At 39.8% G+C, this 13,194-nt stretch overlaps 1 protein-coding gene across 3 annotated transcripts; it reads right to left on the reverse strand.

Moving 5' to 3' along the window:
- On the reverse strand, positions 30-6,028 carry LOC8068646. Of its 3 annotated transcripts, none has more exons than XM_002440376.2 (5): positions 5,436-6,028; positions 2,111-4,181; positions 1,880-2,026; positions 1,003-1,547; positions 30-570 (listed from the first exon to the last, which is right to left on the reverse strand). In XM_002440376.2, exons 2-5 carry the CDS (start codon positions 4,037-4,039, stop codon positions 441-443), a joined length of 2,751 nt encoding a protein of 916 aa, XP_002440421.1. In that variant the 5' UTR covers positions 4,040-4,181; positions 5,436-6,028; the 3' UTR covers positions 30-440. The 3 variants fall into 3 exon arrangements, with proteins under 3 accessions (XP_002440421.1, XP_021303762.1, XP_021303763.1); XM_021448087.1 differs by lacking the exon at positions 5,436-6,028 and adding an exon at positions 5,112-5,412; XM_021448088.1 differs by lacking the exon at positions 5,436-6,028 and adding an exon at positions 4,571-5,086.

The raw sequence follows: 13,194 nt of genomic DNA on the forward strand, positions 1-13,194 counted from the left end.
CCCAAGCACAAAAGCATAACAATCATATATATCACTGCACGATAACTTTCACCATATATAAATGTTTCTGGAACATACATAAGCATATCCGGAAAAAGGAAAGAGGAAAAATAGGCAGTCAAAGAACCTAATAGCCTACTTTGCCTACTGATGAATGCTGACCTAAACAGGGTTTCGCTTTTCCTCGTGTACTACTTTGTTTCATCGCCTATGTACATTACGCCAAAACAGACTGATCACATATATAGAGCCTTGTATTGTATATCCACTAATCCAGGATTGTAGTGCCAACAAAATAATGGCCGCTGGCCTTTTGGCATCTCCCAGTATATATGACCTTGGATATGTGCTTGGTTTCATACTAGTTTGCTGCTGCTGAGTAGTGATGCTGGAGACTTCAGTTTTCTACAAGTTCCATGATGACACAGGTCATCCTCAAGTCAGTATGCAGACCGGGTTGAGGCTGCCGATGACACACGCTCAGAGCTCTTCACGTTGTATCGCTCATACACTTTTTCCCGGTTCTCATTCCACCAATTTTCCGCCTGATGCTCACCAAATCGTCTTCGGCTGCGAAAGGTAAATTTTAAGAATGGCAAGAATTGAAATAAGTGACTTTACAGAGAAATACTGGCTTGTATATGTCAGTCAATACAGAGTCCTGGATAGCTACACAGTTTTACTCTACATGTTGGAAAAGGTGCTCCTGCGCCTGCTCAGAAAATAATGCAGCCTTTCTTTCACTAAAAAGAATGTATGGTTTGGAACATTTTTGTGCTCGAGAATTTAAAGACAAACACACTTTACTTCTTGTTTGGCTTCATGTTCTGAAGTGCCCAGTTACTGTATAGTGTCAGGAAAGGTGAAGTGATGTGAAGAATGCTAATTAATAATAAAGTGACTAAAACAATGCAATTGTCAAGATTTGTAAGCTGTATATGAAAAAATGCAACTGGACAAGGGATTAGTCCAGAAAACAGAGATAAATTATAGCTAAATCACCTGAAGCGAACCCTCTTCAGATCCCGGGTCCCATCACGGAGGGTTGTGAGTGTTATGTATACGCCAGGTTCATACTGCTCGATCCATTCAGCCTGAACTTGGTTGCTTGGTAATGATATTGTGCCTCGAGGTTTGTAGCCATCCTCACCGCTTTGAAGGGACATAGCATCCATGCTCACATTATCATCCACTCTACTGCCTGCTGTCAGCATCTCATCACTGCTGCTTCGTGCTCTTCGATTAGGAAGCTCCGAGTCATGAGGACTGGTAATTCTTAGGCTGTGAGTGCTGCAATCACTATGTTCACTCACATTGCCCAGTAATTTATGTTGGCCTGAGATTCCATTGCAATGAGATGATCGTCCAGAGTTTGGACTATGTGCAATTGAAGCATTGAACAACTCATTCCTTGTCTGGTGAATTCCATTCATGCTAGAGTAGCTAGCAACATGTGACTCAATGCCATTCGGAATATGTGATTGCTTTGTCTCATTGACATTATAGGCCCCGTGATCTGGTGGTAATCTCTCAGCCATATCCTTCAGCTACACAAGTCAGAAAAAGGCCCACGACAATAAGGATTTAACATTTGTTAAAACAACATACCCATTCATGTATTTAGTTATCTTAAATACACAAGTGACTCCCGTTAACATTTAGCAGGTTCTTTGTAGCAAAGATGATTGTGACAGCATACAGAAACAATACACATCCGACACTGTTCGCCCCAGAAAAAGAAAACAGGAATTTAACAACAAGACACTGTTCTAGAAAGCGATTTTCAAACACAGAAAAACTTTACAAGTTGAGTATTTTGTTAGTTGAGTCAGTAAAACATCACAAACCATGAGAAACAAGCAAAAATATTCGATTTTACCTGAGCGGTTAAAGATTTTATAACTTCTTTTGCAGCTTTGGATTTTGCAGATTCTTCGGCAACCAGTGTCATGGCCTCTTGTACCTTTTTTGCTGATTTTTGAAGCTCAAGTTCTTGAAGCTCGCAACGATTTCTCAGGTTATCGACCTAATAATGGATAAAAGTACCAATTGTTGGTACATGATAAACATCAAAAAGCTAAGGTTCTGCTGAATAATTAGAAATACACACCTGCGCACGCAGTCTTTCAACTTCCTGATTCAAGAGCTCATGTGCTTTAACAATATTATCAGTAGCACTTTTTGAGAGAGAAAGACCATGGGCTGTTGGAACTGGTGTAGTAGAACGTGGTGGACTGGGCTTGCGAGAGAATGGGGAAACAGCTCTTGAAGTAGTAACTGACCGAGCTGCAGATATGCGTACTGCTCTCGGAGCTGATCTGTTCATGCCCAAGCCACCAGATAAAGCAATATCACTCAGCTGCAGGAGCGAACTAACTTGAGGATTCCGGAGAAATGATAGCCCATCAGTTTTCTTCCCTTGCCGTGCTGCCTTGATATCCAAATTTCGAATCATATCCATATTACTAGGCAAACTAGCCTTTCCTACTTTAGCATCACCATTGCTTTCAACAGGTTGGTAGGGAACAGGGTCTTTCCTCCGGTTAGCTGCATTAGGATCCGAGGCATTATTCAACTTCAAGAAACATGAATCACAAACACGGTAAGGTTTCCCAGGACTAGGAGCCAGTGCTGCTCTCAAAGCCTTCCGCGAGGTGCAGGCATTGCAATGGACAAGTCCACAATTATAGCAGTTACGCCTCTTTCGAGTAAACCCAAATGGCTGTCGACATGAGGAACACTGTGATTGGTCAGCTCCAGAAACCCATTTATATTGACAAATAGCAGCAGTGAAGTTTGCACCACAGGCTATGTACCTAACAGCTCTATCTTTCAAGACTTCAACCAGTGTAGGCACCTTCCGATCCTCTATGTCTCCATGGCCCAATCTTCCATTAGCTCCCTTTCCCCATGTAAAAACTTCATTCCTACCTGTCAAAACTGCGACATGGTAGGAGCCACAAGCAATTTGGATAACTTGTTCACCCACAATCTTGTCTTCAACTAAACAAGGTATCCTTCCATCTGAATGAGGATTTCCAAGCTGACCATAAACAGCATTACCCATGCTCAAGACTTGTCCAGAAGTTGTCAAGGCAACAGTAAGACTGTGACCACATGCTACCCTGTAAAAATCATGATCAATAAGCGTAGCCACGCAAGTTGGCTTAAGTCGAGTTTCTTTGTCACCATGACCAAGTCGATGCTTGTCACCATCTCCCCATGTGAACAGCTTTCCAGCAGATAGCTTTACACTTGAACTGGACCGAGTGACAATAACCTCCACAATAGCTGCAGTGTGCCATACACCACATGCCACAGCAATTGTTTTCAACCCTGATAGCGACTCTACCTCCCTTGGGTAAGAAACACTTTTCAGATCTCCGTGGCCTAATACACCAAATGAACCGTCCCCAAAGGTAAACAATTGGCCCATGGATGTTATCAAGGCTGTATGCCAGGTCCCACACGAAACATAAGCAACTTGAAGACCTTCCAATGCTCCAGAAACCCTCTTAGGTATCCAGTGTCCTACATCATTGCCATGTCCGAGAAGCCCAACATTGTGAGTTCCATCTCCCCAGGAATAAAGCTCACCCGTTGTTGTAACAGCACAAGTATGAAATTCCCCACAGGCAACAAAATCTACATTGGAAACTGTCAAAGACTCAACCAGACGAGGGCGAACACAATCTTCTCGTGTTCCATGGCCAAGGCGGCCTCCAGAATCTTCACCCCATGTAAAAACCTCACCATTTTTCATGACCAATGCAGCATGCTTAACCCCACAATCTACATGATACACATCAAGAACTAAATTGGACTCCAATGGCTTCGGGAGAAGGATGTCAGTCCTGCCAGTTGAACTAATTACAGTATCCGAACCAGTTCGTACTGAAGTATCACAGACAACCTCACCCCACACATACACATCCCCTAATGAATCACATTCATCTTGTGCAGAACCATGGCTAGATGTACTTGGGGCGCTAGAAATGCTTGCTCTGAGAACATCTGAAGATGGCCCCTTTGCCAGCATATTGTTGCATCTGCTCACAATGCAACCATAAAGCTAGGAGAGTAGTACCAATGTAGAAAAAGAATCACTATTGCCAGTGATGCAGCACAACAATGCTGAGTTGATGATAGAGGTGTTAGAATAAAGTGGACACGACAAATACCTGCACATATTAACAGAAATGCATAAAAACAATGCAGAAGAGCAAATTGGAGAACAGGTAAAACTTTATGCAAGAGAAAAAGGGCAATAAAATTATGTGCACATTGAAAATTGCGGTACTACATCCTAGGTGTAAATAAGAATAACAAGCTTTCCCAGCAATTTTCAGGAAAAAAAATCCAAAGCAACTAAATATAAATTGAAAGGTCAATTTTAGAATTGATTAACAATTATTCTGGATAGGGGTTGACCAGGCTCACAACATTCACTGCAAAAACATATCATGAACAGACCACATTCAAATTCTACATTTAAATTGGATAAATCAGATAGTGCCCATGACTCCGTTGAAATTGGCCAAATAAAAACTACCATGAGTATAACTATTACCAATAGTTACTGGCGGAAACCATAACCGCCAGCGGACCAAGATTTTTGTAAAAGCGGAATGAAATCCTGTTCCAGAACCATGATAGAAGAGTTTTACCAAAAAGGGACAAGCCTGATAAATTTTACACCCATATCATTATGAAAATAGCTCCTCTGATATTCAAATGAAGCGAATCCTTGTAAGCAGACACGATGAGCATCAGACAAGTAGGTTTCACATTTTTGTATATAAAAAATTGGGTGAACCCACAATGTATGCCAACAAAGAATTTAATGCTGGCAACTTGAAATACTCCGCTACGTCCTTTTATTCCCCCAAGATAACCATAATCTGCACACCAACAACAGCCTAATAAAACAAATGAGGGTGTGGGCGTGTAGCAACATGCCAACCGTCAGCATCACATTGTTCGTCTGTGAGCACTTCTGATGGCATCGTCTATTGATATGTAAATCCACACCACCTGGTGCAATCTAAAAAAATCAAGATGATGCAAACAGAGAAAGCATTCCTCAGCCAAGTAGCTTAGCAGTACATTACCATCACAGCTAAAATCATCAGGTTGTGAAGATTGAGAAATGCAGACCCGAACTGCATTCAGGCAACTTTCCTCCCAACATTACCAAACCAAATCGGTATCAGGGGTGGCTGTAAATTGATACGTAGACTACCTACTCAAATTGCCAAGAAACATCAGCAACAGAACCGCAGGGACTAGAAATCCGGAAATCCACACACTAGATTCTTCCAGAAATGCGAGAAGGAGCCCCCCTTTCTGGCTGTACCGGCATCAACTGACTAGGGTGCGCAGAGAAACAGCGAAAAGAACCAAACTTTGCGCAGGAACGAGAAAGTTTCGCGTACCACAAGCTCCTGAGGGAGACGAAGCGTCAGGTCTCCACGCGCCCAAGAGGGGAAGAGCTCTGCTGCCCCTGACGGCTGCCGCACTCCCTACAAGATGGGATCCACCCGGCCGGAGGCCGGAGCGGGAGCGCCGCCGGAAGCCGGGAGGCCGCCGGCTGGCGTGCACCGAGGACGGATGGAATCAATGCGCTTGCCAGCTCCCCCCTCTTCCCTCTCTCGCTTTCTCACCTTGTGTGCTGGTGATCACGAGGGATGGGCTCCCCCTGTTTGTTCTTTCCCTCTCGGCTTTCTCTCTCTTTCTCTCTATGCCTCCTCTTCCATTACTCACCTCACCCCGTTCCTGCTGCTTTGTTTCTCTTTTTGGGCACTCCGGCTCACCCGGCTGTGATGTCTGTACTCATCTCCCCCACATGGCCATGCCCACGACGCCCATTCATCTTGTTTGTGCTCATGCTTTGGACTCTTCACTGTGCTTGACTTGTTTTTCTAAGTGCTTACTTGACCGTATCTGCTGGCCTTGCCTTGTGACTTCTCCTCAGAACTGGAGTAGTAGCTAGCTGGTCATGGGTCGCTAGTCTAGGGAATAGTTCGTTTTTTATTTATGCTGTTGGTATGATCGAGTTGCTCCTCCTGTAAATGCAATTTTATTCCTGCGACGGGCACTAGGTGATGGGTTTGGTTACTGTTGCTCAGATCTGGATGGATGGTCTTGCTCACTCACTGACAGACAGACACATTTGCTTCTTTGCTTCTGAAGAAACTGTTGCACATTTGTACTATTATTGTTTGGCTTGATGCCAGTGTGATCTGTGATGATGATAAGATCTAGCAGCCTCTCTGTAGCATGTAGAATTTAGAAAAGAAAAAAAATGGTATTAACATGTACTACTAGCTAGTAGCTCGAGTTGGTGACTGGATAATTTTGTTCACACATAGAAGGATTAACAAATGCTGCTGTAATTAATTAGCTAATGTGATGAGGTGGTGTTGCTTTTGAGAAGATCAAGTTGGGGAACAGGTTCACAGATTACTAGATTCTAGGTTGGAAATGTAGAGCAAAAACCACTATAAACTTTCACCCACTTGAGTGTATAATACTCCTTGCCAAACTTGACATAGAAGCAAGTTTTGCCTAGTGTACCACAACAGATCAAATCGTGATCTCAACAGTGGCTATCAAATAACTTCTCCTTATTGGACCCTGCAATAAATCCTACTCATGTTGCATTTTTGTCTCCTTGCATAAAAGGAGTATGCTTGCAAGCATAGACTAGGCAACAAGAAAGTATTTCCTACTTTAGTCTTTTTTCAGTTTTTTTCCTATATGATATACAAACAAAACATAATTTGTTTTCTGCTGCCCGTTGCACAAAATACCCCTCTCCATTTAACAGTTACTCTGTAAAATGCTTTCACAATTGGTGATTTAGAGTTGATGGAGCTGCCGACATATTGAGTGCATATTGACACAATTAATTGAATGATATGACACTGACAGTGTGGTAGTACTATACTAATTGCAATCACAAGTAATGTAATGATATGGCATCTAATCAAATAATTAAGGTTTAGTAGTACTACACTACACACAGCCACATTCCCAGGTCCCAGCGTCCATTATCCATGTTAGATGCATTTTGATGGGATATCTTTGTACCACCTCTCGAGGTGAATCGCCGTGTCGATGACATGCGGGACCAGGCCCCAACGACATACTTGTTTGGTGGGAAAAAAACTTCAAATCATGGTATGCATGGAAATTTCTTATTTTTTTTAGTAAACTGTTGTTTATTTAGTGCACACGAATTGTATTACTAGGTTTGTGTTTAGACAACTTTTTTATAAAGCTTAGAGAGATTCTTAATCTAATATAATGCTAACTTTTCAATGAACAACGTCAGTGTATTGTAAACAGTAAAACGAATTAGAGGAGAAAGCTATGCCAAAATATGCTTTAAAATGGATGGAGAGAGTAGGCACGGTAGGAGCGAGAATTCAGGTACATATGTTTTTTTCTTGCGGAAATTTAGGTACATATTTATATACCGTTGTTCTATAGGAAATTGAATTCCAGCATACATTTTTTTGCCCAAAAAAGAATTGCAGCATATATTAAAGCGGATCATGGAGCACAAGATTTTAATGAAACATGTAAGGCGAAGAAGAAGAACAAGAAGAACAAGAAAAAAAAGAAAAGAAGAAGAAGAAGAAGAATTGCAGCATATATTCTAATTTAATATATAATATGCCTTGTCTGATCACTCAACATTTTCTTTTTTTTTGACGAGAGATCACTCAACATTGAATATGTGGTGTTGCAGTTCACACGAGACACGGTGCGTATTTGATGACGGGATGCTTTCAACTCTCTTAAGACGATGGAGTAGTTGTGGTTGCTGACGGATAAATTTTATTACGTCCAAAAGATTTACAATTAAGTTTTATCCTAAGTTAAACTATCTTATAGGTTTATATTGAAAAAATATTTACATTACTATTATCAAATAAGTATCATTAAATTCATCATAGAACATATTTTCAGAATTATTAGTTTGATTTTATAATGTTGATAGTTTTCATACAAATTTAGTTAAACGTAAGATAGTTGATTTATTCAAACAGAGGTAGTATTAGTTTGGAGGAAGATGTATATGTAGCCCAAATTTATCACCACCATTAACTTTCTTTGAAGACTGTGCTAGTACGTTTAGTCCTAAATACAATCTTGCAATTCCGTGATGTCGTCACTAATTTTTTTAATAAAATATATTGATGATACACCTATAACAAAGAAAAAATATATATACTACTCCCTATCTCTTGAATTATAAATTATATTAGTTTTGTTAAATACATAATTTTTACTATATATTGGAACATAAAATATATCTATGTGGGTATAACAAAAGTTGTATATTGATAATTAGAATGGAGGGAGTACATAGATAGATATATACGAGGCATGTATGGGCAGCAAGATGGACCGAGCATGGGAACTCTCGGATAGTGATCGAGATTTTTTTTTGGCATGCATCAAGATTTTCTTGAGAAAATCTTGCTGAAGGAAGAGCTTGGCTTGGTATGCATCAAGGCCAAACAGAGGACTGCTGACTCCCTGAAACTTTAGTGTGAGAGTAGACTTTAGCTTCCCTTGTATTTTTCGCTTTTGGCATTGAAGGCCTTTGTATTCTTTATTCTTTGTCCATAAATCAATAAAAAAAAGAAAAATATAGGTAGAGGACTTCCCTACCGATTGCGTCAAAAAGATTTTCTTGAGAGAGCGAAAGCTTCTTGTAACCAAATAATGCTTTCTTTGAGACAACCAATATACTCAATTGCAGAGTTTGACTGAACAAATAGGAGGGGCTAATCTACGTAATTGAGCTCTAGACATCAATGAACAATAGTAAACTTACTATTTTTGTAATAGAAGTTAAGGTGAACAAGGGGGGTCATGGCCCACTTTGGCCTCGACTAAGCTTCGCGCCTCTGTCCCTGAATATACTCTCTCCGTCCTTTTTTGACTATTATTGTTTTCACTTCTGAGAAATTAAATATACTCAATTTTAATTTATCCAAATATATATAAAAAATATTAATATTTATAGTATATAATTAGTATTATTAGATAAATTATTATTAAATCTATTGTTATAATGAACTTTTTAGATATACAAATATTGTTAATATTTTTTTACAAATCTAAGGGATGTTTGGTTGGAGATATTAAAGTTTAATAGATATTGTAGCTTTTTTGTTTTATTTAGTAATTACCGCTTAATCATAGACTAATTAGGCTTAAAAGATTCGTCTCACAGTTTACTCTTTAACTGTGTTTTTAGTTTTGTAATTTATAAATAGTTTATATTTAGTACTCTATACATATATCTAAACATTTGATATGACGGAAGTTAAAGTTTACCTATACAAATCAAACAGGGTCTCGGCATAAATAACATAACAACACTTAAAGTATTTAAAAAAAAGGATAGATAGACAGTATATTATATATGCATCGTATCACATGATGCGTCTAGGAAGTGTCATTTTCTTGGTCACATCCATTGAATATGGATATGATCTGACCATAGAGAAGAGAGATTATTATTATTAAGGTGTGCCAGCTGATTGGTTATCTATCACTTATGTACTTCTGTGTAGCTAGCTAGTTGAAAGCACTCAGGGTCTGTTTAGATCCAATTTTTTTTGGAATTTAGTCACTTTCGTTTGTATTTGATAATTATTGTCCAATCATGGACTAATTAGGCTCAAAATATTCATTTCACAAATTACAGATAAATTGTATACTTAGTTGTTTTTCTATCTATATTTAATACTTCATGCATGCGTTTAAAGATTCGATGTGATGAAGAATCTTATAAACTTTTGGAATTTTGATGTCATCTAAATAGGCCCTCAACAATTTGATAATGCCCATGTTTCACATCTATATAATATCCATAAATTGGTGAATCCTTTGCCAAGAAAATGCCAATAGAGTATCATGGTCCTCCAATGAAAGAACTCTACACGGAAACGATAGCCATATATGTATATTAGTGTGGTTAGGATCTGCTATACGCATGCTAGCTATACATATGTCAAAACATCCAAGTAAGAAACATAGTATATATGTCAATCTGTATAATGTGATTTGTAAAAAAAGTCCTTTAAGATGATAGACGTAATCTCATGTCCTCTACTCCGACCAGAAATATAAAAAAGAGATCCAACCTAGGGGCTAGGGCTAGGGAGGAATTTGGTGGTTTTTCATTAATCATTAAGAAGAGAAAAATAGACACAATTCAACGTTGAGAGAGGACTTGAACATACATATGGCTAGGCTGACATGTGCACTAGGATTATATGAATGCTGCTGTGTTAAGCTAGACACTCATAGCTCTATCATAGAACTCCGGTACTATTTTGCAAAGTTCTTGAGAGATTTCAGATGTGGCTCTCTAACCTTTTAGGTGAAGCCATATCAAATGCTAGTTTAATAAACGACTCTACGAACGAAGCTAGAGGGGGAAAGGTGTGTTTTTAGCTATACCAGTGAAACTACCTAAATTTGGTTTCTCCGTTTTCTCTACCTTCTTAGTTGAAATTGGTCGCAAAAAGTCTTGCCAAAAATGTCTTAAAAATGCTTCCATACGTGACATGCCCACCGTGTATATGGTATATGATCATATATACAATGTCAGACGTGATTTGCTTTTTTCAATGTGCCACCTTGGTTTGGATAATTAATATAAATATAAGTATAAAGCTCAAGTTACCCCCAAGTCTGATATAACTCCCTAAGCTAATGTTTTTAATTCAATCCATTGCTATTTTAGAGGCAGGAAGCTTGAGTTTTTATAGGTGGATGCGAACACCATCTATGTCAAAGCACTTGTGTAAACCAAGATTTACATAAAGCGGGTTGAACGTCCACCTCTAGAAATAAAACTCAACAAATAAAAAGTGTCTAGTTCAGCGAGCCTATAGACCCAATGGGTCTATATGCATGGAGGTAACTGTTGAACCCGCCATGGAGGCTCGTCGTTGCCCTCAACCACGCCCTCACCACCTTCGAACGCATGAGCCCGAAGTTCTTCCTAATTATAAACAACTCCACCGCTTCCACTCTTGTTGCTACATCTGCCACTAGATTTGTTGTTGTGCCCCATACTCCTCTCCTGTCACCACCACAATTTAGGCTTGAGAGATTCAAGCTTCACCCTGAGGAGAATTGGATAGAGTGAGGCGAGGGACAGAAGATAGAGAGAGAGAGAGAGAGAGATGGTTCTCTATCTCGTTGTCCATGCTAGACTCAAGCTCATACAACACTACATTTGCGTCTAGTTGGCCCAGCTCACAAGTGGATCTAGTTCTGGCACGACCATCTAATCATGGATCAACACCATGTGTAGATTATAGAGAGAGAGAGGAAAGTGGCGATGAATCGGCTTTGGATCGTCCAAACTAGGGACGACAACGAGGGCAGGTTGGGTCGGGTCTTGCGGGCTTTAGATCCGGTGGGAGCGGGACAAGTGTCACTTTTGTCCCATGGGTTTGCAGGTTCAAGGACCCGAATCAGGTCAGGTGTGACGTGGGTTTTAAAATGCCCCCTCAGGTGCTCACTGCTCCTGAAACTAGATTTTGCATTTCTAAATTCATTCGTGCTTTCATATCTTTAATTCAAATTCTTCTACATCTATTCAGATTATATCATATATCAACAAAATTTCATATATATTGTAGAGATCTTTTATTTAACTTACAATACCTGTTTTTATCTACGTTCATAAGAGTTTTAATGAGTACTTCCATAAGAACAACACTAAATATTACCAAGAAAAATATAGAGTAAAATCCATTTTATCATACTAAACTTGCCTCATAATTTGAACAGACCCATCCTCATGAGCTCAAAAGCTAGACATCATACACCACTAACTTCTAGAGCCACTGAATTGGACATATTATGTACTATAACAATTCAAAGTAATATGAAGGTAAGTTTTTGTTGAAAATCAGACATCATATATGTTATCTCAACTCTCCAACTCAAACAAACCACACACTATGACATTTTAAAATGTTTCTAAGGTAGTTTTTGCTAATGTAGCATGTAGACCCAACATGCCAGCATCCTTTCCACACTATCCATCCATCTATGCATTCTCTCCTTTTCTCTCACTAGTAGATGGACACATCTTTTATACTTCCCACTCGTCTCACTATTATTCCCTATTTTGAGAACACTGCAATCAAGTCAAAAATAAGAGTCATGATGAACGTTCTCATATACGACTCACTTCACTCGGGCGACAATAACGAAGCTATAGGGTGGTCTTCCATTCACCACTCCAACCTTCTCCTAATCGATCTTTACCCACACTTCTCATGGTGACACTTCTAGATAAAGGGTAATAGGGATTGGTGAGAGAGATCAAAGGACAACGAGGATGATGGACAAGCTTGCTCTTAGGATGGGTCCGATATAGATGATGCAATAAAAAACTATACAACGTTGCTTAAAACAACAAGGAGAAAAAAGTATAATGTTCTGACCTATAAAACTTGTCTTAAAAATCTTAAAAAACACTTTTATTCTCCTTTGATTTTAACATCTCCTACAACTAAAAAGAGTAAAAGAGGGACATTTTTTTGGTGCGGTATTCCTTTCGTCTGTCTTCTCTCGCACCATGGAGAAATTTTGAAATTTGACCCACAATTCGCGTGCCCCTTGAAACTTGACCCACAATTCGTAAGCCTTTAGAAATATGACCCAGATCATGCGAATTCTTTGGAAATTTAGTCTTTTTGGGATTTTAGTGATTTCAATAATTCCAGCCATGTTTTCACACTGTTTGGGGCATGGGAAAAGACCAGATTGCCCCTCCCCTCTCTCTGTTTTGTTCCGTCGCTGGAGCCTGAGTCGTGACTTCGCGACTTCTTCCTCGCGAGACCGCGCCTACCCCGCGACGCCCGGCACCGCTACACAGCCGTCCGCCCTACCAGATCCGACCGCCGCCCGCAGCCGGCCTCGAGCAACGCCGCGCGCCCCGCTGGTTCTCCTTGCTACGGAACAAAACAGAGAGATAAGGGAGGGGCAATCTGGTCTTTTCCCAGGCTCCAAACAGTGTGAAAACATAGCTGGAATTATTGAAATCACTAAAATCTCGAAAAGACTAAATTTCCAAAGAATTCGCGTGACTTAGGTCATATTTCTAAAGGCTTACGAATTGTGGGTTAAGTTTCAAGGGGCACG

The sequence above is a fragment of the Sorghum bicolor genome, chromosome 9 (assembly GCF_000003195.3).
Source record: "Sorghum bicolor cultivar BTx623 chromosome 9, Sorghum_bicolor_NCBIv3, whole genome shotgun sequence".
Lineage (NCBI taxonomy): Eukaryota > Viridiplantae > Streptophyta > Magnoliopsida > Poales > Poaceae > Sorghum > Sorghum bicolor.

What these genes read in the sequence shown, in the direction of transcription:
- LOC8068646 (XM_002440376.2), bottom strand. Translation starts at nt 4,039, where the DNA reads ATGCTGGCAAAGGGGCCATCTTCAGATGTTCTCAGAGCAAGCATTTCT. An exon ending in TTGAAAGACTGCGTGCGCAG is followed by an intron (nt 2,027 to 2,110) that starts GTGTGTATTTCT and finishes ATCCATTATTAG; the next exon opens with GTCGATAACCTGAGAAATCG. An exon ending in CTGAAGAGGGTTCGCTTCAG is followed by an intron (nt 571 to 1,002) that starts GTGATTTAGCTA and finishes TACCTTTCGCAG; the next exon opens with CCGAAGACGATTTGGTGAGC.